The sequence below is a fragment of the Leucoraja erinacea genome, chromosome 2 (genome assembly GCF_028641065.1).
Source record: "Leucoraja erinacea ecotype New England chromosome 2, Leri_hhj_1, whole genome shotgun sequence".
NCBI classification, from domain to species: domain Eukaryota; kingdom Metazoa; phylum Chordata; class Chondrichthyes; order Rajiformes; family Rajidae; genus Leucoraja; species Leucoraja erinaceus.
The window spans coordinates 103577750-103604511 of NC_073378.1; the positions used below are offsets into that span (position 1 = coordinate 103577750).

The 26762-nt window shown below is 43.2% G+C and overlaps 1 protein-coding gene across 1 annotated transcript in view; it reads left to right on the top strand.

Annotated features, from left to right (window-relative positions):
• The window catches only part of col28a1a (collagen, type XXVIII, alpha 1a), a 130818-nt gene that overhangs the window by 45962 nt on the left and 58094 nt on the right, over window positions 1-26762 (top strand). The window contains exons 14-18 of the mRNA XM_055649902.1: window positions 5142-5210; window positions 10494-10562; window positions 18061-18129; window positions 22128-22196; window positions 26202-26270. Coding sequence (XP_055505877.1) covers window positions 5142-5210; window positions 10494-10562; window positions 18061-18129; window positions 22128-22196; window positions 26202-26270 — 345 coding nt within the window. The remainder of the gene's footprint in view (window positions 1-5141; window positions 5211-10493; window positions 10563-18060; window positions 18130-22127; window positions 22197-26201; window positions 26271-26762) is intronic.

Consider the following 26762-nt stretch of genomic DNA (forward strand, 5'->3'; position numbering starts at 1 on the left):
AGTCCCTCTTTCTCAGAAGCTTTTTGTTGTGAGAGCATAGACTGGAAATTTGCACTCCAATAGAGATAGCAGGATGAGTGTCCCTCTTACAAAAAGGAATTGTGGAGCCACCATAAATTGGAATGTGATAAGCAAAATTGTTCTGGCAAACCAAGTCGCATTTATGACCTAAAGGCAGAGACAAAATAGTTGCCTGTCAAGACTCATGAGTGATTTATTGTTATATGTCCATAAAAGGAACAATGACATTCTTACCTATAGCATCACAAGAGTTATGTAAACATGACAATACAAAATAAGTCTATGCTGTTCTGAGCTGATTTGGAAGTTGCAGCTTTTATAGCCTGATGGCTGCAGGAAAGATCTGCTCCTGAACCTGGACGTTACAGTTTTCAGGCACCTTTACCTTCTTCCAGGAGTGAAATGGGAGTGTGGCCAGGGTCGTGTGGGTCACTGATGATGCTTTTCTGAGGCAGGAAATCCTGTAGATCCTTTCGATGGTGGTGAGGTCAGTACCTGTGATGGACTGGGCAGTGTTCACCACTTTTTGCAGTCTTTTCGGTTCCTGGCTGTTTGAGTTGCGAACCAGGCGGCGATGCAACCAGTCAACATGCTCTCTACAGTTACACCCATAGAGGCCCAAGAGATTTGTTGACATTCCGAATCTCCTCAATCTTCTAAAGAAGTAGAGGCGATGATGAGCTTTCTTTATGATTGCATTAAGGCGTTGGGTCCAGAACAGATCTTCAGAAATATACACTCTCAGCAATATGAAGTTTTTGATTCTCTCTACCACTGTCCCATTGATGAACTCAAATTTGTGGATCCTCAACCTTCCTCTTCAAAAGTCAACAATCAGTTGACAATCAGATAAACAGAAAGATAAATCAGCCTGCAAATTTTGGAATCATGACATAAAGTCAATTAAATAGTCAAGGAGATACCCTTTGTACTGTTGTAAAGTAGTTTTTCAGCAAAGCACAGAGAGTTTCAACTGATTCTAGCTATTCTCCTACAGTTTGAGCGAGGATCCTGAAACTCATAAAGTTGTGGCATTTCTGTCCAACTGGCAGGAAAAATATCATGTCCTGTGACCATGGTATCTCGAGAATTCTATTTCCTCCACAATAATGCACTTGCGTATGAAGTAACCAGTAAAGCCAACAACATGATCCCAGTTGGAAAGGCAGACTATTTCAACAGCAGTCACTCAGTTCCTGAAGATGTAGCCAATTTCCACACACTGCTTTGCATCACCCCCCACTTCAGTCTGTGAGCTGCCAAGCACATGGAAATACATATACTTGAAGTCTGCCAAAAGTATTCATACTAGGTTGAACCCGGCATATTTGCCTCACAATCCTGGCAGTTGTCCTCGTAGATGGAAATATTCTGGCTTGTTTTTCAAAAATTATAACAGGAGTTGAATGTGCCTGTGTTTATGGGAGATTCTAAACATCCCGCTGCTCTTACTCCCAGCACTAAAACAAAAGTACTGAAAAACCGTATTTAAATTCCATGCCAGGAATCAATTTTGTTTAAATTCATTGTGGTCAAAATTCATTATCAGTATCCACATACAGTAAAACGTAAAAGATAACAAAGTGGTCTCCTTCCTTAATTTTTGTCCAAAACCTTTCACAGAAGCAGTTTGCGAATTTTTGAGAGATTATAATACCCATGGCAACATGCTTCTGTTGGGATATCAGCCACCTCCAGTGCCGCTGTGTTGAAGCCTTGATTTTACTTGACAGATTACTGGAAACCTCAAATACTGGGGGCCCCATTGTTAATCCTAAATGCAGGATCCATCTTCTTGACATGCTATCACTTTTAACCTGTTACCTCCACTCAAAACCATATGTTGTCCTCTTTCAAATTCAACTAAGCTTCTATAATAAGAACTATTCCACTGATGAACACCAGTTTAAAGTCCAGGAATCATATCTGTTGGACAACATGCAGCTCAGTGTCTACTAATACACATGTTATAACAACATAAACATAGTCTATAAGGTGCCCGACAGATGCCCTAAACAACTTTTCTCTATTTCTGTAATATATGTTGAGTGCCAAACTAACATAATTTCTAGATGTGTAAAAAGGTATTGTAGATGCTGGTTGTGGTCTGAAGAAAGCTCATGACCCGAAACGTCACCTATCCTTTTACTCCAAACCTGCTGAGTTTACTCCAAACCTGCAGTTAACATATTTTCTAATAAGACTGGACTATGTGCTCATTTATTCTGCATCCAAATGCATATGTGAATTTATTTATTTATTTTAATAAGCAACCAGTTAGTGAAGGTGAATATCCAAATAATTTTCAAGAACCAACACTCTGCATTTAGCAAGATGGAATTACAGGCATGTTGTAAAATGCACCATACGATTCCAGCCAATTAGAGATTATATTTATATTTAATCTAGCAGATATTTGCATATTTGTAAAGTTTCACCGTGTTTTTAGACTCCGCTGATGGAGTGAAATTATATATATGTCAATTCTGGAGTAAATTGAACTGCAGCTTTGGCATCATGTGGCATTAAACGAGGAAGTTTGGTATTTGTTAACAATATTACATAGATTTTCCAATGATGCACTGTAAAAGTCCTCACTAAAAGTAATTGAGATTAATGTATATTTGTGAAGTTCAGTTCTTAATCACCAGTTTCTCACTCAATACACCAGGAAATATTGGTGTATTTGGTTCTTTGACGGTGTTAGACATTATAATTACTGAAAATAGACACAAAAAGCTGAAGTAACTCACATCCACATTAATTGTTAAACTCAAGTTTCACTGTTCACCCATCTATTGGAGCTTGAGCAAGAAAGCACCCCACCTGTCCCTCATACGGAGCTGTCGAGTTCTTAAAAATCACGGCGCATATGATGACTATTATATCCTTAGCATACTTACATGTGGTTTGTATCATCAAAATCTTAGGTTACATATGAGCATTTTCTTACCGAATGTACAGATATCATTTTGGCCAGCGTGAAATTAGATCCTGCCCCTGGTCAATATCTGACTTTAATCAAACGTGTCTTTCATTCAATCAAACAATAAATGCCACTTCCCTGCAAAGATTGTTTTACTGAATGTGCCTATTATTAGTTGCCACATTTCCTCTACTTGCCATCTGTGTTTACAATCTCCCTGTATTCTAGCTCACGTCACTTATTTTGGGAACAAGCCTGTGGCTTCTTCTATTCATTTTACATCCCGAAGCTATCCATTGCCTGCACATCTGGAGCAAACAGTCTTTTCAATTTATCTCCATCTGCATTTTTATGCTAGATAGTGGGGATGTTATCTTCAAGAAAACATATTAGCGGGATATTTGTTATTATTTGTATTCCCAGTGTGCTCTTATAATTAAACCAACCAAGTCCGACTTGTTTAATAAGACACAGATATTTGTTCTGCAGCAACATACTTTATACAAGCAGTACAATGTCCTCAATGTTGAAAGAATATTTTCCAACCCTCCCTCATTTGTTTTGAAGAGCCTGAACGTGCTTTAATCCTTTAACTCACTTTTTTTACCATTCTTTGGTAAAATGTGCCCATCACTGCAAACAGAAAACATTTTGTACTTCTGGACAAGATCACTGGTTGAAGTTTCTTTTAAAAAGCTTACATCCTAAATTCCCATATCGGCCTGACTCAACATAACTCTCTGAAGCAGATACAATTGTGTCATTTAAGAGGCTTCTAGATAGGCACATGAACATGCAGGGAATGGAGGGATATGGATCACATGAAGGTGGAAGGAATGAGTTTGGCATCATGTTTTAGTTTTAGAGGTACAGCGCGGCCTAACATCGAGGAATTGGAGGCCTTTGCTGGGGACCGATTCTGAGAGCCCATCTGCGGACTTTAGCATCATGGAGCTCGTGATCCCTTTGCCAGGGATCGACCTCTGAGCTCCACCGTAGGAGTCTGCAGGACTTTAACATCACGGAGCTCGCGGTCTCAGGTCAGAGACCGACTTTGGGAACTCCAAGCTGCAGGAGCTTCGACCGTCCCGACGCGGGGGCTTCGATCGCCCAGACTGCGGATGGTTCGACTGCTCTGACCGCAGGAGAATAAAGAGGAAGAAGTTTAGACTTTATTGCCTTCCATCACAGTGAGGAATGTGGGGGATCCACTGTGGTGGATGTTTATGTTGATTTTTATGTAGTTGTGTGTCTTGTTGCTTTATTTTAATATGGCTGTGTGGTAATTCGAATTTCACTGTACCTTAATTGGTACATCCGACAATAAACTGACCTTGAAACCTTGAATCTTGAAACAGGCCCTTTGGCCCACCAGGTCCGCGTCAACCAGCAATCCCCGCACATTAACAGCATCCAACACACACTAAGGACAACTTTTTAACATTTACCAAGCCAATTAATCAACAAACCTGTACGACTTTGGAGTGTGGTAGGAAAATGAAGATCACGGAGAAAACCCAAGTAGGTCATGGGGAGAACCAAGAAACCTCATACAGCAGCACCCATAGTCGGGATCAAACCAGGTCTCCAGCGCTGCAAGCGATGTAAGGCAACAACTCTGCTGCTGGGTCACTGTGCCGCCGTGTGGTTCACTGTGATAGCAGTGGGGAAGATGGCTGGCGTATGGGCTTTGAAGCTCTGGTAAATCAGAAGGGAGAAATTGGAATGGCCAGTGTGGCAAGCATCCTTGACATGACTCTCACTCAACAATTCTGGACTAAAATTCATCAAGGGGTGTGACTTACTGTATATGCAGATCCCGGGGATCTCCCTGAAGAATTGACTAATTTTTACATACAGGAGAATCAGCATCTACCTCGCCAATATTATAACTTGCACATGTTAACTACCTATTCGATAAAGTGTTTCAAACCACTGTAGGTGTTGGAGGGATAAAAATCAGCACCTCTCCCATCCCCTCACTGTAGGGATCATTTAGTCATCGGCAATTAATAGTATAAACAGTGTGCTGATCTGCAGATAAATAAGTAAATTGGGAAAGTGGCTTCTGTCATTCAAAGACCAATGTATGGTTCTAAGGATCTAATACTTCATTTATTTTATGTTCTGATCAGCTTATTACTAATTTCTCATAATGGCAATATGCAACATTATACCACATTTACCTTCACAGGGGCAAAGAGGAGATCCTGGTGCAAAGGGTGGAAAAGGACAGACAGGACAAGGTGCTCCAGGAATAAAGGTAAAGAATCACTTTACAGTTCAAATGAACATTCCGCAAGAACACCTTCTAGTTGATGTCAAAACATAAGAATGATGTGCTGTGAAACCATGCTAACCTGGAAGTTAAGCATTAAAGCTTCAGTTAATCGATCCCAGCTGGTCTTTGTCTATATGATCAGAATGTTTCCAGGCTGTGGAAGGATGGAAATGGGTAGTGACAGACAATTGGGTGGCGGAGACGGAGAGGAGGTCGTCCCCCGTGATGGCCAGGTGTGAATGGGATCACCAGCGAGGAAAAGGTGTCACAATTCCCCGAGTCCCTGCGATCGATGGAGGAATCGCAGGTCTCCATAGATGGCCTCTCCCAGAGGGAGTAATGGCCGCCACGGTCACCTTTATCACGCTGTTCCTCATCCTCACCCGCGCCCGCGCGGTGATAATGGCCGCCGCCGCAATGTTCTAGAACTTCAAGGAGCCCAAGTGGAGCGCGCAGCATGACCTGAGCAGCAGTTTAAAAACGCTAAGTGACAAATTTAAAGAAGTGAAAGTTAAGAACCCATGAAGTACAGAATACAGAACAGAGGTGACGTCACTCGCTGCGTGACCAGAGGCAGGCAGGCAGAGCCATTGTGACATCATCAGCGAGACCAGCTAGTTTTTTTTTACCAGGTTATTTGAATGTTTTGAACATTTTCATAAATCTCGGGAAATAATGCATCAAACGTTCACATGAGGCAATTTTTGACATCAAGGCGTATGTAAAAATGTTACCGTTAGCACGTCGTGTTTTCAAGGAGATGTGAAACGCAGACGAACAAATGCACACACGCACAAATACATCCACATCCAAGATCAGAGTTTTATGAATATAAAGATAAGTTATATAAGAGAAAGATTCCCAATTGTTTTGCTTGTTTACATCATATCACCAAAATGAGTCCTGAAACCCTACTGGAGTGGAGAGAATGGGGCTGGTGATTTGAAGCAGGGAAGTTGAGGTCATAAGGAATGAAGATTTAAAGGTAATTACATAACAAACAGGGTGATAATTAAAGGTAAAAGGCTTGTGTTGGAATAAATTAGAGAACAAGAAAGGAGTGGAAGAGGGTTACTTGGCAACTTCATAATAGTAGCGTGGGGAGAAAGTATGGACAATATAAACAGAGGAAGTCTTGCTCTTGGATATGGGGAGTAGATGGGGGAAGGAGAGCAGATCCTAGAAGAGTAGATGTTCTTAGAAAGGTCATTCATGATGGGTTATCACCCCAAACACCAGCCCACACCTTTTTCCCTCCTTTCTTAATCCTAAACATCTATATTACTAAAAGTCTGTTCTTGACCGGTTATGGCCATCTGTGCTGCGATTTCCGAGAGAACGCCGCCACCTACGGCCGTCATTTTTGGACACCTTGCTCAGAGCCCCCCTCCGCCATATGTGTGCTGAGGATTTTTCCCGTTGATGAAAAACGACAGAGATATTAATGATTTTACAAAATTCCCCATTCTCTCTGCTGCCCCTGCTGGCGGCAGGGGGGAGGGACTATAAAACCAGGAAGTGGTGTGCCTCAATCAGTGTCTGCGAGCTGAAGGAAGGCAGAGGGTCACGTTTCTCTGAGCTGTGAGTAACACTGAACACATGTCTACTCAAATGTAAGTGTCCTTAGTGGTTCTAAAACGCTTGCAGAATGTGTATATTGGGTCTAAAATGTTTGCAAAAAGTGTTTATTGGTTCTAAAATGTTTGCAAAAAGTGTCTCTTTTGGTTCTACAATGCTTGCAGAATGTGTCTTTTTTGGTTCTAAAATGTTTTTTTAGGTTTCCCCTCCCCCTTTCCTCTCCCCCCCTGTCCACTTCCCCCCCCCCCCTCCTCTCCCCCCTCTCTTCCTCCCACCTCTCCTCTCCCCCCCTCTGTCCTCTCCCCTCCCCCCCCCCTCCAACCCTCCCCCCCTCTCCTCTCCCTCCCCCTCTCCTCTCCCTCCCCCCCCCCCCTCCTCCTCCACCCCCTCTCCTCTCCCCTCTCCCTCTCCTCTCCACCCCTCTCCTCTCCTCTCCTATCCTCTTCTCTCCTCTCCTCTCCTCTCCTCTCCTCTCCTCTCCTCTCCCCCCTCTCCCTCCTCTCCTCTCCTCCCCCTCTCCTAGAAATATAGAAATTAGGTGCAGGAGTAGGCCATTCGGCCCTTCGAGCCTGCACCGCCATTCAATATGATCATGGCTGATCATCCAACTCAGTATCCCGTACCTGCCTTCTCTCCATACCCCCTGATCCCGTTAGCCACAAGGGCCACATCTAACTGCCTCTTAAATATAGCCAATGAACTGGCCTCAACTACCCTCTGTGGCAGAGAGTTCCAGAGATTCACCACTCTCTGTGTGAAAAAAGTTCTTCTCATCTCGGTTTTAACCACTCTCCTCTCCCCCCTCTCCCCCCTCTCCTCTCCCCCCCTCTCCTCTCCCCCCTCTCCTCTCCTCCCCCCCCTCTCTCTCTCCTGTCTACACTGGTGAGAGAGAGAAAGGAGAGAGGGAGATTTCATGTAATCCGTGTTTTGTTTAATAGTCTCTCCTCGCTCTGTCCACTCTTTCTTTCTCCCTGGCTCTCTCTTACCCCCTCTCTCTCTCTCTCCTATCCCCCTCTCTCTCTCTCCCTCTTTTTCTCCCCCCTCCCCCTCCATCCCCTCCCCCACCCTCCCTCCCTCCCTCCCCCCCCTCCCCTCCACCCCCCTACCCTCTTCCCTCCACCCTCCACCCTCCCCCTCGCTGCTCCCCACCTCGCCCCCCTCTCTCCACCCCCATCTCTCTCCCCCTCACTCTCAACCTCTCTCTCTTCTCCCCTCCTCCCCACCTCCCCCCTAACCCCCCCCTCCCTCTATCCTCCCTCCTCCACCCCCCTATCCCTCTTGCCCCTCTCTCTCTGCGTCTCTGTCTCTGCCCCTCTGCCTCTGCCCCTCTCTCTCTCCTCCCTCACTCTCTACCCCCCCCCCCCCCCCCCCCCCCCTCTAGATGTGACTGCAAGTTGGGGGCTATGCGTCAGTAGATAGGGTGGTTATGGGGTAAAAGGAGAAAATTAATAATATTATAAAATCAAGGGGGTAATTAGCTTGAGTGGGGGGGGGGTGGCGGAATAGTTAGTGTGTGTGACGCTGCATGCCGCCTATACTATAAAGATACTATAAAGATACTATAAACATGGTAAACACAAACTGTTCTCCCGCAAAGCTAATTACACTGCGAGGCATAACTGAAGTTGGGTCAGGTTTACTGAAATTGCGGAAGTTACCCTCTGTTGCACACTACACGTCAGTCCATTGGATTTTGCAGGAGTTATCTATCTTGCTCCGCTCTAGTATCTTTGGTTAGTTCTATGTTTATCACTAGGTAAATCCTAAGCAGTGGAAGAAATTTGTGGAGGAATAAAATTGTACATCCAAGTAGCTGCTCTCTGTTCGCTGAACAGTTGTAAGCATGAACACATCTTCACCTCGAATCAAAAAATAGTTTTTAAAATAATCATCCAAGATCTGCCGGATAATTTAACAGTTAACACGGGATCCCAACTGAATACAGACGTTTGACGGTATTTATTCACTTCTGGAATAAATAAATAAATCCTTTTCATTGGATGCTATCCAGAATTTAAACCATTCCATAATGGATTTGCCTGAGTTTATAATTAATTATATTTCTTGTTCAGTTAAAATCACATAAATGCACGAATAGTTAGGTAAGGAAATTTGTTTATATCCTTTCAAATTTCTGGAACTGTGGATTCTTTGTTGTCATATAGCAAATTGTATGAATACTTGTTTATATCGGCACAAGCATTATGGCCAGTCTCACTTTATAATGTGACGAGAGCTACAGTAATTACTATATATTAGATGTGGGAATCAGTATGATTAGGATCTTTTTTAGCTTTAGTCACAATCTCAGGTCTACTGAAATAATTTTAATGATGTGAGGAAGGGCACCAAATTTCAACTGGTTGGAGAGTTGTTTACTCATGTTTTAAAGTAATCGCATAGACATTGAATGTCAACTATTTATCTGACAGAATAGTCCAGTGCCCCATTTTGGAAAAGAAGGAAGAAATAAAGAAAGATTGAAAAAAAGAATGGGAGAAGTTATTTGTATTTAATTGTACCAACAATTCCATATTTGTGCACAACATGGGGATGTTATTGAGCCAATGAATGACTTCCAAAAGCAAATCACCTTTAATGTTAGTAGGTTTGCACATACAAAGATTCTGTAGGATCAATAAAATTAAAAAAATATTTCAGTGGTGTTCATTCATGGATGCTGGATGCAATGGACCTCATTGTTAGTCAAATATCACCATGCAGTTTTCGAGAATTAATTTGAACTACCTGTTGAGGCAATAATGCCTATCGTCAGCAACTTATGGCAAAAGATAATTGGCCTGAAATATGAACTCAGTTTTTCTCTCTATGGATGCTGACTGCTGAATATTTACAGTGCTTTCAGCATTACGTCAACATATTCTTGGAAGTCCACTTGTCATCGGCCATCTTGCCCAACCGAACAAGTTTTTGTTTTCCCTTCATCGATATTTTTAATAACAACTGTGTTCAAAGAAAATAGAACATATTTCAATAAATATGTTTCTGAACTAATAAAGTTCATTGTTGGATGCAGTTTTAGTGTTTTGTGCAAGAGATACATTGTGCAATATGATAAAAAAAGTTTTTACTCTGAATAGTTAGGATTAGTGAGGGTGGTGGGAACAAAACCAATCAGTGTTTTAAAGGGGAATTAGATGGGCACTTATAAGAAAATTGTTATTTGAGAAAAGAGTGAAGAAATGGGACATGGGATTGTTCTACTAAGACACAGAATGGACTTGATGGGTCTGAACTTCAAGATTAAAAATAATGATTGAATGGCCTCTGCATCTACATCCACTACCAAGCTCCCATCCACATCAATCCCACATTGCTTCTTGTATCTCTATCATCTCCCCCAAATACACTGATTATGCTGCCACCCATTTACAGCAACCTGCCAATCAACACATGCTTGCCATGTGGGAAGAAAACTGAGCACCTTCGGGAAACCCACACAGTCACAGAGAGAATGTGCAAACTTCACACAAACTGGACCAGGATTACACAGCCCTGGAGCTATAATGCAACACCATTAACTGCGACCAGTTCAAATCTGGAAGGGAGCAGGACCATAACAATTAAACTTTTATTAATGCTAAAGAAATGCGTAGTTAATTGTTTTACTTGAGTGTAAATATTATTGATATAATTATTGATACTGTACATGCTTAACTTTTGCAGGGTGACATTGGCTTTAGTGGCCCTAAAGGCTCTCGAGGAACTCCAGGAACTGGAATTAAAGGTGCCAAGGTAGAAATAATTTTCCAATCTTTTCTTTTAAAATATTAAAATCTCCAAAGAACTCTCAGAATAACTCAATAGTTTAACATACTTTGCAGAATTGTTACTTAGATGCTTTGATTAGGAAGACCACAGGTAAAGTCCAATTTAAATTTAGTAAAATGGAGTACTATGTCTGGTCTCAACAGTGTTTTACTGAGGGAGAAATATTTGACCAAGCATTCTTCCCCTGATCATTACTGAGAATCACACTTGGAGACAGCATGTGTTTCACTTTACCCTCCTTTTAATGGAGGAAGGGGGGGGGGGGTCCCTCCTTTAAAGATCCATTAGCCAGTTCTGCAGTTCGCAGCGATGTATACCTCTTGGGATCACATCATCCCTAGCCAATAATTGACCTATCGGAGACCAACTATGCCTGAGGTCATCGGTTCCTGTTCCCGATTTGTCTTGGTCTTTCTTTGCTTCCAATATATTCTCCACATCTACCTGGTCAAGACCCCTCAGGATATGATATGTTTTTCCCCTCTCCTAAACCACATCTGATGCAAGCTTAGCCTGTTTAGCCTTTCCTCAAAAGCTATTCTTGGTGTTAGTCTGATAACATTACCTGAACTTATTCCAATGCATTTACATTATTTAAGGAAAATGCTAGCGGGCCATCTGCAGTGAGCAAGTGGGAGCCAGAGTACATCAACAACATTTTTCTGTAAATGCCTAATCCGAACTATCCATCAACAAAATGAAAGATAGCACTGTAGCATCATGCGCAAAGGATATTGGATCATATTGCACTGGGCTCCGTGCCATCAGAAGCATTTTTCCACTGCTTCCAAATTTCTCTGATGAGCAGAAACATTTAGAAACTGTTGAAGAACAGCAAAATAATTAAAAGTAATTCCACTTGAAAACACATTCAACATGCAAATTAATTATAAATGGTAATGTTAAGTAGATAAGGAAGCACAAATGATTTACCTTCATTTATAGACAATAGACAATAGATGCAGGGGTAGGCCATTTGGCCCTTCGAATCAGCCCCGCCATTCAATATGATCATGGCTGATCATCCCCAAATCAGTACCCCGTTCCTGGCTTCTCCCCATATCCCCTGACTCTGCTATTTTTAAGAACCCTATCTAGCTCTCTCTTGAAAGTATCCAGAGAACCTGCCTCTACTGCCCTCTGAGGCAGAGAATTCCACAGACTCACCACTCTGTGAGAAAAAGTGTTTCCTCGTCTCCATTCTAAATGGCTTACTCCTTATTCTTAAACTGTGGCCTCTGGTTCTGGACTCCCCCAACATCGGGAACATGTTTCCTGCTTCAAGAGTATCCAAGCCCTTAACAAACTTATATGTTTCAATGAGATACCCTCTCATCCTTCTAAACTCCAGAGTGCACAAGCCCAGCTGCTCCATTCTCTCAGCATATGACAGTCCCACCATCCCGGGAATAAACCTTGTAAACCTACGCTGCACTCCCTCAATAGCAAGAATGTCCTTCCTCAAATTAGGGGACTAAAACTGCACGTAATATTCCAGGTGTGGTCTCACTAGGGCTCTGTACAACTGCAGAAGGACCTCTTTGCTCCTATATTCGATTCCTCTTGTTATAAAGGCTAACATGCCATTCGCTTTCTTCACTGCCTGCTGTACCTGCATGCTTACTTTCATAGATTGATGTACAAGGACCCCCAGATCCCGTTGTACTTCCCCTTTTCCCAACTTGACGCCATTTAGATAGTAATCTGCCTTCCTGTTTTTACTGTCAAAGTGGATAACCTCACATTTATCTGCATTAAACTTCATCTGCCATGCATCTGCTCACTCCCCCAACCTGTCCAAGTCAACCTGCATTCTCATAGCATCCTCCTCACAGTTCACACTGCCACTCAGCTTTGTGTCATCTGCAAATTTACTAATGTTACTTTGAATCCCATCCATTATTATTATTATTGTGTAAATAGCTGCGGTCCCAGCACCGAGCCTTGCGGTACCCCACTAGTCACTGCCTGCCATTCTGAAAGGGACCCGTTAATCCCTACTCTTTGTTTCCTGTCTGCCAACCACTTCTCTATCCATGTCAGCACTCTATCCCCAATACCATGTGCCCTAATTTTGCCCACTAATCTCCCATGTGGGATCTTATCAAATGCTTTCTGAAAGTCCAGGTACACTACATCCACTGGCTCTCCCTTGTCCATTTTTCTAGTTACATCTTCAAACAAATTCCAGAAGATTAGTCAAGCATGATTTCCCCTTCTTAAATCCATGCTGGCTCGAACCGATCCTGTTACTACTATCCAAATGTGCGGCTATCTCATCTTTTATAATAGACTGCAGCATCTTCCCCACCACCGATGTCAGGCTAACTGGTCTATAATTCCCCGTTTTCTCTCTCCCGCCTTTCTTAAAAAGTGGGATAACATTAGCTACCTTCGAATCCACAGGGACTGATCCTGAATCTATAAAACATTGCAAAATTATCACCAATGCATCCACGATTTCTAGAACCACTTCCTTAAGTACCTTGGGATGCAGATCATCAGGCCCTGGGGATTTATCAGCCTTCAGTCCCATTAGTCTATCCAACACCATTTCCTGCCTAATGTGGATTTCCTTCAGTTCCTTTGTCACCCCAGATACACTGGCCACTACTCTATCAGGAAGATTGTTTGTGCCCTCCTTAGTGAAGACAGATCCAACGTACCTGTTCAACTCATCTGCCATTTCCTTGTTCCCCATAATAAATTCACCTTTTTCGGTCTTCAAGGGTCCAACTTTGGTTTTAACTAATTTTTTTCCTTTTCACATACCTAAAGAAGCTTTTACTATCCTGCTTTATATTCTTGGCTAGCTTACCTTCGTACCTCATCTTTTCTCCCCGTATTGTCTTTTTGGTTATTCTCTGTTGTTCTTTAAACATTACCCAATCCTCTTGCTTCCCGCTCATCCTAGCTACGTTGTACTTCTTAGATTTACCACTCAGTGGTTAGGGCTACATCAGATGCATTAGCTTCGGCTGTCAAAGGCGCCACAGACAGACATAAAAACAGTTTTTTTCCACGACCTGTAACTCTACTCAACTCTACAAAAGTCTGTAGCCTCCTTTTGCTCTGGTATTTTATTTAATTCTTCACATGTTTAAATTGTAATGTTTTTTTTTTAATTGTCTACTTTATATCGTGTTTTTATCCTTGCGAGCAAAGCATCAAGGCAAATTCCTTGTATTTATACATACTTGGCTAATAAAATTTATTCAATTCTATTCCATCTCATTGATTCATTTAGTCTTGTACAATCTGTGTCAGGACCCACACAAGAGCATGGTCACACGCTTGATCTTGTCCTATCATATGGTTTGCCCGTTTCTAATCTAGTGATTTGTGATGCCGTGTTTTCCGACCATATGCCTGTGTTATTTGAGGTTATTATTGCACCTACAGCAGTTCGACCTCGCGCTCCTGCTCGGCACTGTCGTGTTGTTAGCCCTTCCACTGCTGTTCAGTTCTCGGCTGCTTTTGCTCTGAACTCCATCGTTCCTGAGTCTGTGTGTGATACAGAGGAGCTTAGCTCATGGCTTCACTCCACCTGCCAGACTGTTTTGGACACTGTGGCTCCATTGAAGTTCAGGCAGCCTAAAACTAAATTTGAGCCCTGGATGAATGACACGACTCGTGCTGTCAGGCGCGAGTGTCGTAGAGCTGAGCGGAAGTAGAAGAAAGACAAACTGCAGGTGTCATTTCAAATGTTGAGGGAGAGTTGGTGCCATTATCAGAAAGTTGTGAAAGCTGCTAAGAGGAAACATTTCTCAGGTATTATCCTCTCTGACTGCCGCAGCCCTCGTGTTTTGTTTATCACCATTAACACAGTTCTTAATGCCCCACAGGCAGTCTGTCTGGAGGCGTCCCCTGCTGTGTGTGAGAACTTCCTCCGCTTTTTTGTTGATAAGGTCGCTATGCTTAGAGCTCTAATCCCACCATCTGCTTATGACCCCTCGGTATCTGTTCCATGCACGGCTGTATTTGATCATTTTAAGCCGGTGTCTCTCTCCTTTTTGCATGAGATTGTTGGTCGTTCAAAGCCCTCAGGTTCTCCGAATGATGCTGTTCCTCCTCGGCTGTTTAAGGAGGTGTTGCCCACTGTAGGACCATCTGTTATCGCTGTCGTTAATAGCAGTTTGTCCTCGGGTGTTGTTCCTGCACTTTTTAAACATGCTGTAGTACAACCCCTGATTAAGAAACCTGCTCTTGACCCTGCAGTTCTTGGGAATTTCAGGCCTATCTCCAAACTGCCTTTTTTATCAAAAGTCCTAGAGAGGATCGTGCACAGGCAATTGATGGCCTTTTTGGAGGAACATGACGTTTTGGAGGTTTTCCAGTCCGGTGTTAAGTCCCGGCACAGCACAGAATCGGCCCTTTTGAGGGTTTTTAATGATATTTTTTTGGCTACTGATCAAGGTGACTGTGTTGTCCTCGTGCTTTTAGATTTGTCAGCTGCCTTTGACACAGTGGATCATGAAATTTTGATCTCCCGTTTGGAGCAGTGGGTGGGTATCAGGGGCATAGCACTGGAGTGGTTCAGGTCGTACTTGGCTGATCGAACTTTTTGTGTCAGCCTTGGGGACTCTGTATCCTCCTCTGCTCCTCTGTCGTGTGGGGTCCCACAGGGCTCAGTTCTTGGCCCTCTCCTCTTTTCACTCTATTTGCTCCCACTCGGTTCCATCCTTAGGAAGCACGGGATTTCATTCCACTTTTATGCTGATGACAGTCAGCTTTATGTGCCTCTGGGAAAGGGGGGTGTACACTCTGTCGGCCTCTTGCTTGAGTGTCTCAGTGACATAAAGGCCTGGATGTCACTGAACTTTTTAAAATTTAATGATGACAAGACAGAGGTAATGATCTTTGGTGGCACCTCTGGGGCCCCCCCTGTTGATCTAGGCTCTTTGTCTGCATATCTCAAACCTAACATCACGAACCTGGGGATTAAAGTGGACCCTGAGCTTAGATTTGACTGTCAGGTAAGGGCTGTTGTTAAATCTGGTTTTTTCCATCTGAGGCAGCTGGCAAAAATAAAGCCGATTTTGTCAAGGAAGCACTTTGAGACGGTAATCCACGCCTTTGTTACCACCCGGCTGGATTACTGCAATGCACTGTATCTGGGGGTTAGTCGGTCCTCCATCGCCCGTCTCCAGATGGTACAGAATGCAGCTGTTCGTCTCTTGACAGGCACACGAAAGCATGATCATGTTTCTCACCTTTTGGCCTCTCTCCACTGGCTGCCTATTCAGTATAGGATTCGTTTTAAAATTATTTTATTTACTTTTAAATCCCTAAGTGGTCTTGCCCCGTCCTACCTATCTGAGCTTCTTCACCCTTATTCGCCCTCCCGCTCTCTCAGGTCAGATGATCAGCTGCTCCTGATTGAGCCAAAGACTAAGCGGAAGCTCAGAGGGGACCGTGCCTTTGCTGTGTCGGCTCCGAGATTGTGGAATGAATTGCCTCTGCACGTTAAACAGGCCCCTTCTCTAGCTGTTTTTAAATCACTCCTGAAGACATATCTATTCTCCATGGCCTTTGTAGACCAGTGAGGTGTCGAATTGTTTATTAACTTTATTTGCTTGGTTTTGCTGCGTTGTTTGTACTTGTGTTTTATGTTTTTTAATTTATTGTTTGGATTTTTGTATGTAATTTATGCGCCTCGTGTTAGTTGTATGTTCTGTTGTTCTGCCTGTTTTATGATGTCTTGCTTGTTTTCTTTTTTCTGTACAGCACTTTGGTCAGCTTTGGTTGTTTTTAAGGTGCTTAACAAATAAAGTTATTATTATTATTATTATTATTCAAAGCTAAAGGTTCCAAAACAATGCATATTTGCTTTCTCAGCTCAGTGCCTCGGACTCAGATGCAAGTCCTGGGGAAGGTTGTGAGGCAAGATGGTGGGACTAACCTGCTGCGTGTTCTGCATTTATACACTGCAGTAGAGGCACAGAAGTCCAGAATGTGTTGATATAGGTACCACCGCCAGCTGAGATGCACAAACATTGGAGAGAAGAGTGAATAACAAAGTTCCGAAGGAGCTGACATATCATCTGTTCTCCTCCTCCATAGATGCTGCCTGAGCTGCTGAATTCCGCCAGCATTTTGTTTCTTTGCTGAATATTCCAGTATCTGCAGTTTATTGTAGCACCCTTTGGAAAATAGTCTTGTCACTTCTCTGTAAAATCCCAAATCCAGTACAATTTGGAGTGGCGGCGCGGCTCTGGCTGCAGCGGCTTACCGGCGGTCCCGTTGTCTTTGTGTTTTTTATGTTGTTTATTTGTTTGGTTAGTTTAGTTTTTTAGTTTTAGTTTGTGTTTTGGGGGGGGTTAAAACGGGGTTTGCAGTCTCTCCCTGCGGGGGAATACGACCTTTTTGTCGTATTCCCCTTCTCTGCCTCCATCTGCGCTGAGGCCTAATGGAGCTGACGACCTCGAGGCTCCGGAGGCAGAGCCCGCCAGGACTTGCTTTGAGCTCGCTCCCATGAGGGTGGTCCGGCTCGGGGCTGGAAGAGGCTGGGACGCTCCCGTGAGGACGGCCAGCCCGAGGGTGGAACGAGGCTCCCGTCGGAGCGGCCGAACTCGGGAAGGTGCGGTGCTGGCAGCCCGAGGGAGGTTCGGCGCCCAAGTCGGGGCGGCCCGGTCCGGGGGGAGAAGCGACGCCCAAGTCGGGGCGGCCCGGTCCGGGGGAGGTTCGGCGCCCAAGTCGGGGCGGCCCGGTCCGGGGGAGGTTCGGCGCCCAAGTCGGGGCGGCCCAGCCCGAGGCTGAAGACGGCACAGTACTCACGTGAGGGTGGCTGGGACGGTGTTCTGGCGGCGGTGGCCTGAGTCCGGGGTTCGGCCGCGGGCCAGCAGCTGTTTCTGCAGGACTGGTGGGCGGCAGCTTCAACCACCCCGGGCCGCGGTGTTTGAGCCGCGGGACTGTTTTAACATCGCCCGGGGGGGGGGGGGGTATCGCCCCAGCGCAGAGGGAGAAGAGGAGGGAAGAGACTGCGACCTAAGACTTTTGCCTCCATCACAGTGAGGAGATGCTGGGTGGACTCACTGTGGTGGATGTTAATGTGTGTTTATTGTTGTTTTATTGTATTGTATTATATGTATGACTGCTGCAATTTCGTTCAGACTAAGTCTGAATGACAATAAAAGGCTATCTATCTATCTAACATCACCACTGAAAATAAATGAGGGAGGTTCTAAATGTGATTGCTTAATACACTGATAATATAATTTAAAAAACCTAATATCAAGAAAACAGTTGTAGACTTTCCATACTAAAATTCAAAATATTGCTGTGATGGACAAAGTAGCTAAGCTGGTGGAAAGGCATAACCACACCATGCATGGTTCATGCTCATTCAATCACAGAGCTTCAATTTTGATATCAGTACTTGGATAATCCGTCAGTCTTTGAATATGAAGAGAAAGCATGTTTGAAATAAAAGAATGATATTTTTGTCTTCTCTTTGTTACAGGGTGATATTGGCCACCATGGACCATCTGGTCCTAAAGGCAATGCAGGAATTGGGTTACAAGGTGTAAAGGTACTGTATCACTAATTTACTTTTATCTCTAACAGTGACAGAGAGATACAGCATGAAAAGAGGCTTCAATCCATCGAGTTCACGTTAATCAACAAATCCTACAGACTCACCAATTCCCCCAGATTTTACTACTCAGCAAAGCATAATCATAATCGTAATCGTAATTTGTTATAACCATATAACCATATAACAATTACAGCACGGAAACAGGCCATCTCGGCCCGACAAGTCCGTGCCGACCAACTTTTTCCCCTTAGTCCCACCTGCCTGCACTCATACCATAACCCTCCATCCCCTTCTCATCCATATGCCTATCCAATTTATTTTTAAATGATACCAACGAACCTGCTCCACCACTTCCACTGTAAGCTCATTCCACACCGCTACCACTCTCTGAGTAAAGAAGTTCCCCCTCATGTTACCCCTAAACTTCTGTTCCTTAATTCTGAAGTCATGTCCTCTTGTTTGAATCTTCCCTATTCTCAAAGGGAAAAGCTGATCCACATCAACTCTGTTTATCCCTCTCATCATTTTAAAGACCTCTATCAAGTCCCCCCTTAACCTTCTGCGCTCCAGAGAATAAAGACCTAACTTATTCAACCTTTCTCTGTAACTTAGTTGTGCTGAAACACAGGCAACATTCTAGTAAATCTCCTCTGTACTCTCTCTATTTTGTTGACATCCTTCCTATAAGTGGGCGACCAAAATTGTACATCATACTCCAGATTTGGTCTCACCAATGCCTTGTACAATTTTAACATTACATCCCAGCTTCTATACTCAATGCTCTGATTTATAAAGGCTAGCATACCAAAAGCTTTCTTTACCACCCTATCTATATGAGATTCCACCTTCAAGGAACTGTGCACGGTTATTCCCAGATCCCTCTGTTCAACTGTATTCTTCAATTCCCTACCATTTACCATGTACGTCCTATTTTGATTTGTCCTCCCAAGGTGTAGCACCTCACATTTATCAGCATTAAACTGCATCTGCCATCTTTCAGCCCATTCTTTTGCAACATACGAGGAATTTGGTTTGCCATACAGTCATAACAAAAACAAAGCAACAAGACACAAAACTACATAAAAATTGACTTAAACATGCACCACAGTGTCTCCAACACATTCCCCTCTGTGATGGAAGGCAATAAAGTCTTATCTTCTTTCCTCCTTTCATACCACGGTCGAGGGAGTCGAACCGCCCGCAGCCGACGATCGAGCTCCCACATCGGGGCGGTCGAACTCCTGCGGCTTGGAGTTCCTGAAATCGGTCCCCAACCAGGGACAGCGAGCTTCACGATGTTGAAGTCCCACAGCTCCCGCATGTTGGAGCAGCAAAGGCCGATCCTTGCAAAATGATCGCCCACTCCAATATGTTAAAGTCCGCAGGCTCCGCGGTTTTGGAGCTCTTAAAATCCCAAACAAGAGGCCACCAACTCCACGATGTCAGGCCGCAGTGCGGATGGAGATACGACACGGGAAAAGTTGCATCTCCATCGAGGAAAGAGATAAAAAAAGGTTTCTCCCATCCCCCCCACTACCCACAAAATACAAAACTAAAGAAAAAACATTTTACACCAAACTAAAAACCCAAAGAAGGAAAAGACGAAGATGGACCGTTGGCGAGGCAGCCATCGTGTGGCGCCCCCTGTTCTATAATAGGGGTAATTCATAGTGGCTAATTAACCAATTGACCTGCACATCATTGGGATGGGGAAATTAGAACACCCAGAGGAAACTCATAAGGAATCAGCAACAATATGGAACGCCACAAAGATAGCACCTGAGGTCAGGATTGTAACCAGATTGGTGCTGTGAGGCTATGGTTCTACTAGCTGCACACCTGTACTGCCCATAATATATACGATACGATAAAACTTTATTCATCCACGGAGGGAAGTTGGTCTGCCAACAGTCAGAATACACAACAAGGTGCAAGAAAACTTGAAATTTAAATTAAATTGAAATTGAGAAAAAAAAGAAAAAGACAAGCAACTGTTGGCTAGCTGTCATGTTCACAGCATCTTAACCGGAACAAATGAACAAACAAACAAACGAACGCAGGCTTAATCCCTGGGCAGAGGATTCTAGAACTAGTTCCCCCCCCCTCCCCCACACCGGGTCCCCATTGTATTCCCCTCCCCTCCTCATGCTCATCGACTGCTGATCGCGGGTCGATTGCGAGGCTCCCGTTACTGCTGAGACCCCACCAACACCGAAGCTCCCATTGCCGCCGAGGCTTCCGTTGCTGCCACCGAGGCTCCCATCGCCGCAGCCGTTGTGTCTCCTTCGGCCCAGACAGGCCTCGCCACCCATCTTCTCCGGCTTCTCCGCAGTCCCCTGGGAGGCCTGTGGGGTGAGTCAGACGTGTTGCAGTTGTCAGTGGTGCGGTTGTTCGGCGAGTATACCATAGACTACTATATGATGTCTACATCCTATTTGCTACTTATTAATTGCATCTTGATTTTATAATGTATGGCCATGAATTAATCATAATATTGTGTACAGTACCTGAGTATTATTTAATGTGGGTTATCTATGTGTGCTATTTCATACACCTTTTAAGATTCCTGACATTGGATCTGGTCTAAGTTGTGCCTGACGTCTGTTCAGTTTGGTCTGCTTCATCTCAGCTCTATTCCTAGAGTATTGGGATCACTAACAAATTCTCACATAAAGTAAAGAACGTTAGAAAAACTCAGCAGGTTAGGCAGCCTTAGAAGTAAAGGAAACAGAATTAACATTTTAGATCAATGACATTTTATCCGAATCCTTCCACGGATGGTGCATTCTCAATTGATTCTGCTCTCTCCCCTCCACCAAAGTATTCTTGTTTCTTGTTTCTTCTTTCTACCATCCAAAATAATTTTTCTATGCTATCTTGCCTAATCAATTACGCTTTGCTCACTGAATGATTTTGTTGATTGACAATGGTAATGACCAATAGAACTTTTCCTTACCTTAATCTTTTTCATCAGAGTCTACCTTCTCAATACCGGACTCCTTGTTTCAGGAGCACGTGTGCCTAACCTCACCTTCCATAAGAACATGAGAAATATGATTTTTTCTTAAATTCCATCTTCCTATAAATGAAGACCAATATTCCATTTACCTTCTATTTTTTTCCCCTGCAAACACATGCTTAGTCTCTATTTTCCATGTGCAAGTACATCTGGATACATCTGATTAGTTGCATTCTGCAGTCCCTCCCCGGTTGATTATTCTTTTCTTCCTGCTGACATTGATAATTTTCCAATTTCACATCCCAATCACATGCTTCATATCCCAACATCTCTACTCAGTGCCTTCTTAATGACCGCATCCATCTGTATTGTTACTTTCAGGGACCCATGTACCTCTATCTTTAGCTTTTTTTGTTCACAAGATCATAAGTGATAGGAACAGAATTAGGCCATTCGGCCCATCAAGTCCACGCCATTCAATCGTGATTGATCGATCTCTCCCTCCTAACCCCATTCTCCTGCCTTCTCCCCATAACCTCTGACACCCGTACCCATGACACATAGATGTTCTTTGTGAAGAGCTTTGTGATACTCTTTGTGAATATCTGAGGGGTACCTTCCTCTGGACAAAGAACAGGACAATCTCACCGTTACTACTCTTTAAATATCAAATCCACATTACCTATGGACAAATTTGCATCTTCAATGCCCATAAAGAACTACTTCATTCATGAAGGATGGGAATCGAATACAGATTGGGAAACATTGGCCGTGGAAGCCTGGATAGATGGCAAACCATTGATTTATTAAAGTATCATTGCAACAGTAATCCTGCCATAACCTATAATCATCAAGATCAGGGTCCTCTGCGTTCACTGAAGAGTGACAGGAAGTGCGGTCAGGGCATGATTAAAAAATATCATTTTGAAGTTGCTCAAGATGCTATGGGAACAGAGTGAGAATGTAATTAAGAATTAACAGTTTCAGTAACAATGCACTGAATCATGACAGGCTTTACCTTTATTTTATATAGGGGGACCAAGGCTTTAAAGGACCCCCAGGGCCAAGAGGTCCAAGAGGAGAAGGTTTAATTGGAGAAAAGGTACACAGTTAAATTACTGTAATGAATTGAACATCTTTTATTACTTTCATGGAGTACCTGCCAAGAAATTGGATCATGTTTTCTCATTCACAAAGTAAAATTGTGGACATAGATGAATTCGCCGAGTTTGCAGTTTTCTTTCTGTGCTTTCTGTTCATCTGATGCACTAAATCAAGGAGGAATTCAGAGAAGTGCAGTGTGTCCAATGGTAGTCACGCACATGTGGGCATCATCTCTAATTATTATTGATATATGACATGTACAGCAGGGACCATTCTTGTCAAAGCAACAATCGCAACACATATGGAGACTGCTTCAGTGTTACTTACAGAAGGTTTGTCAACTCTAGAGTGGGAATCCAGCAGAGACAGGTGCTCTTTCGATATTGTGTTTAATTGTCATGTTAGCTTTCCCTTCGGTCATCCAGCTTCCTCCTCCCCACCCCACCCAACTCTGTAATCCTTACCTTGCCAAGCTCACAATGTTTGCCCAGCCTCTTCATTAACTATTGATCTGATGTCTGTGTCTTGCGCAATCCAAATCCCTTTGCCAAACCTCCAGCCCAAGCCTCCATCTGAACCCCAATTCACTCTTCTGCAAGCCCTGTGATCCAGTACCAGGAAATTTATTTCCTTGTGTGATCTGCAGTGGAAAAGTGTACATGAAGGAGGCCTGTGATAAAGTCCGGCTTATAAACTGATAAACAAAATAAAAATAATGTGCCTCGTATGCTCCTGTCTTTGTCTGCAACAGTTTCTTGAATGAAGCGTTCACTGGAATGCTGCTCTTGGCTCGTTTGCACAGTGAACATGTGTTGCAACATAGGCCAAGTATTTCAAGTTAGGGGCTGGAGGTCAGAATGTGAACTTCCTCTCGCCCTGTACAGCCCATCCTCCAATATTTTACGATTTCATTTGCTGCACAAGCCAAAGAATATTATATTCCCTATAGTTTTGTTTTATTGTTAACATTTAAACATTTAGATCCCAGATTTTCAAGATTTCATTATTTTATAAAACTCAATTTCCAAAATCCCAGTGGTGTTAACATGTTATTTTTCACACCTTTCAGCAAATGGTTTGATGCTCACTTTCAAATGAGTTGGTATTTTTCTATATTTAATTTCTCATATAGGCTCAGGTGACAAGATGGTCTTGCTGAATACAAAATTATATATTGTTGGTGGTGGGACTAGTGAATCTGTTAAAATGTATATTAATGAAATACAATACATGATCAAAAAAATAGAATTGATATTCATGTTGCAATGTATACCTAAAACATTTGGCCTTGTCCATGTCATCATTTACCCTCAACAAATTAATAATTCTGATCCCCTTTATCTGCTGTATCTCTTCAACTTCTGAACACTTTCACACCTATTTAATGTAACTTTGAATGATGATTAATTTCACCATCGAGACCTGACTCTTAGAAGTGAAGGCTTCAGTATTATAATTGTTCTTGCATCTTGTTCTCTGTTTTACCAATGGAATTAAATCTCATCATTAGTTCCTCTTTATAACCTCATTTATTAGAAGGACTATTGTGTTGAATTTAATCCAGAGCTATATTTCTCCCTCCAGGCAGCAAGTTAGTGAAATGATGTTGTACCTTTTCTGAAGCTTCTATAGCATCACTTTTCTGAGGTGTCTTGTACTATGAATTCTGACCTTACTGAGCTCTAAATAATGTTCAGGTTCTTTATTTTCCCTTGAATTGAGCTGAAATCCCATGAGCCTGCATTCTCCTCAAGTTCCTCTCCTGTTCCTTAACACTGAGCGTAATTTCATAAAGAGCAACAAATTATATTGTGATGTTAGCAGCTCAGTTGGAGATGCACTGTTTAATCTGAAAATTGGACAGTAGACCTTGAATTTCTTATCGAGTTCACATCACAAGATTAGAAATTGTTCAGCCAGAGCTGAACACACTTCTCGGCATCTGCATACAATTGTGTCTTGAGCTTCTGCGTAGTGGTGGAAAGATTGGTGGAAACAGGGCCGTGACGTGAACACTCTTTCCTTGACCCCGACCTTGAACTTAGCTGCAAACTTTAATAATAATAATAATAATAACTTTATTTATAAAGTGCTTTTAGATAACATCAGTTACCACAAAGTGCTGTACATGGGAAGTCAACAAAAAGTTTATTTCAAAGTACTAAAACCATTAAGACGACAGGACTATAAAAACAGTAAAAATTAAAAGACATTAAAAGCACTAAAAACAGGAACAATGTCTCAGCCAGTGTCGAAAGCCAGTGAATAAAAGTGAGTTTTTAGGGAGGATTTAAAGATGGACAGTGAAGGGGCCTGTCTGATCTGCAGCGGCAAGGTGTTCCAGAGTGCCGGGGCAGCAACTGAAAAGGCTCTATCCCCTCTGAGCTTCCGCTTAGACCTTGGTACCTCAAGGAGCAGCTGATCCGCTGACCTGAGGCACCGGGCAGGAGCATATAGGTGGAGCAGCTCAGAGAGGTAAGGCGGGGCGAGGCCATTCAATGATTTAAAAACAAATAAAATAATTTTAAAATGAACTCGAAAGTGCACTGGGAGCCAGTGAAGGGAGGCCAAAATTGGCGTAATGTGCTCCCTCTTTCGAGTTCCGGTTAAAAGGCAAGCGGCAGCATTTTGGACCAACTGGAGACGAGCCAACAAAGCTCGTGAGACTCCAGAATATAGTGCGTTACAGTAATCCAGCCGAGATGAAATAAAGGCATGGATTACTGTTTCAAAATGCTGCCGCTCGAGAATGGGCTTCACCTTTGCCAGCTTCCTTAGGTGAAAGAAGCTGGACTTAACCACTGCGCCTATTTGTTTATCTAATTTAAAATCACCGTCCATCATAAAACCCAGGTTTAAAACTGTTGGCTTTACGAACACTGCCAGTGGACCCAAGTCAACAAAGGGAGGTTCACGGCAGCCATTAGGGCCGAACAAAATCACTTCTGTCTTTGGGGAATCCAGCACCTCTGCACTGATTTGATCAACTATTTAAGCACAAAAATTGCTGGAACCAAGACGAGCTGCTTTTCAGATAGCGTTATCGGCCTGTCCCACTTACGCGATTTTTCAGGCGACTGCTGGCGACTTTCAAGTTGCCAGCAGTCGCCTGAAAAACAGGCAACTGGAACGGCGACTGTCAGAGTGGAACACACACACACATCGCTTCCTTCACCAGCCCTTTATGCAGGCGGGGGACAGGGCAAGTGGGGGAGCGCTGTCTGAGTGAAGTTCCCATGGTGTAAAGCCAAGGTGATACAGACACACACCGCGATGAGCAGGAAAGGTTGCAGCTGTAATTAAGACGGCTAAAGCACAGTGTACAGTAAGTCCTTTAAAAGGGGGGGGGGGGGGCGGTAAGGGAGGGGGATGAAGGGGGGGGGGGGGGGGGGACGGGAGGGGGCAGAAGGAGTGAATACAACTTTTAAGAAGCCAGAGATACACGGCTGTGAAGCTCGGCGGACATTTAACATTATCAGTCGGATATCCATGGTTCTGAAAACTACTGCTTTTGTTTTTTCCCCCAATGAGCCAATGAAATTCACCGGTCAGCACCAGCACCAAAACCTATGAGAACCATCGGCCTCCTGGCAACCCAGTAGGACCTCCTGGCGACACACCTGCGGCGCGAGAATTCTCGCTACTCTCCATCGCGGGTTCATTCTAGTCGCCGCTAATTTATCAACATGTTGAAAATTTTTCGGCGACTATAATGAGGCCGTGACTAGTTCACAGAATGCGGGAACTCCTCACGACCATGAAGGCGACTCCCCGGCAACCACCCCGCGAACATGTGGAGACCATGTGGCGACTGCATAATCTCCTGTAGTCGTCTGAAAAATCGCCTAAATGAGACAGGCCCATTACTCTCTCAGTTAAATGTGACTTTTGTATTAAGTAAATTAAATGTTTAAAATGTATTTATTTGCAATTTGGTAATCATCAAATGGTAACAAGTTAAATAACATTAAATATATTAATAAATAAATATATTAAACTACAGGGGGATCGAGGGTTTCCTGGAGAGATGGGTCAAAGAGGAATAGGACAAAGTGGACCTCCAGGTCCCAAGGTAAGCATGTTATAATTTGTCAATGCCTTTTATACAACCAATTACATCTTTTGATACATTTTGGCATAAGCAGAATGTCATCTCAAACGTTGTATGTTCTATGGAGCAACTGGTGTATGATATCCAGTTAAAGTAGTTGCAAATATGCATGATTGTTGTGGGGAAATGCTCTAATGTTACAGTGATAATTAAGGGAAGTTTCAAACAACATAGGTATCAAGACAAGGTGTTTGTTAAAATGTATCAAATTTTGTTGCTCACATGTTTCATGAATAGATGGTCCTCAGCAAATTGCTTTCTGCTATATTCTGAAGCGTGTGAGGACAGGTACTATGAACCTGTATGTTGGCAAGATTTTATAGTCCATTAAAAATGATGACGTTTCTGAGTATTTAGAAGCACTTGATAAAATAGGCCAAAGGCAACTTTGTTTTGTGAAAGGGAGATCTTACCTGATGAATCTGATGGAATTCTTTGAGGAAATAAAAAGCA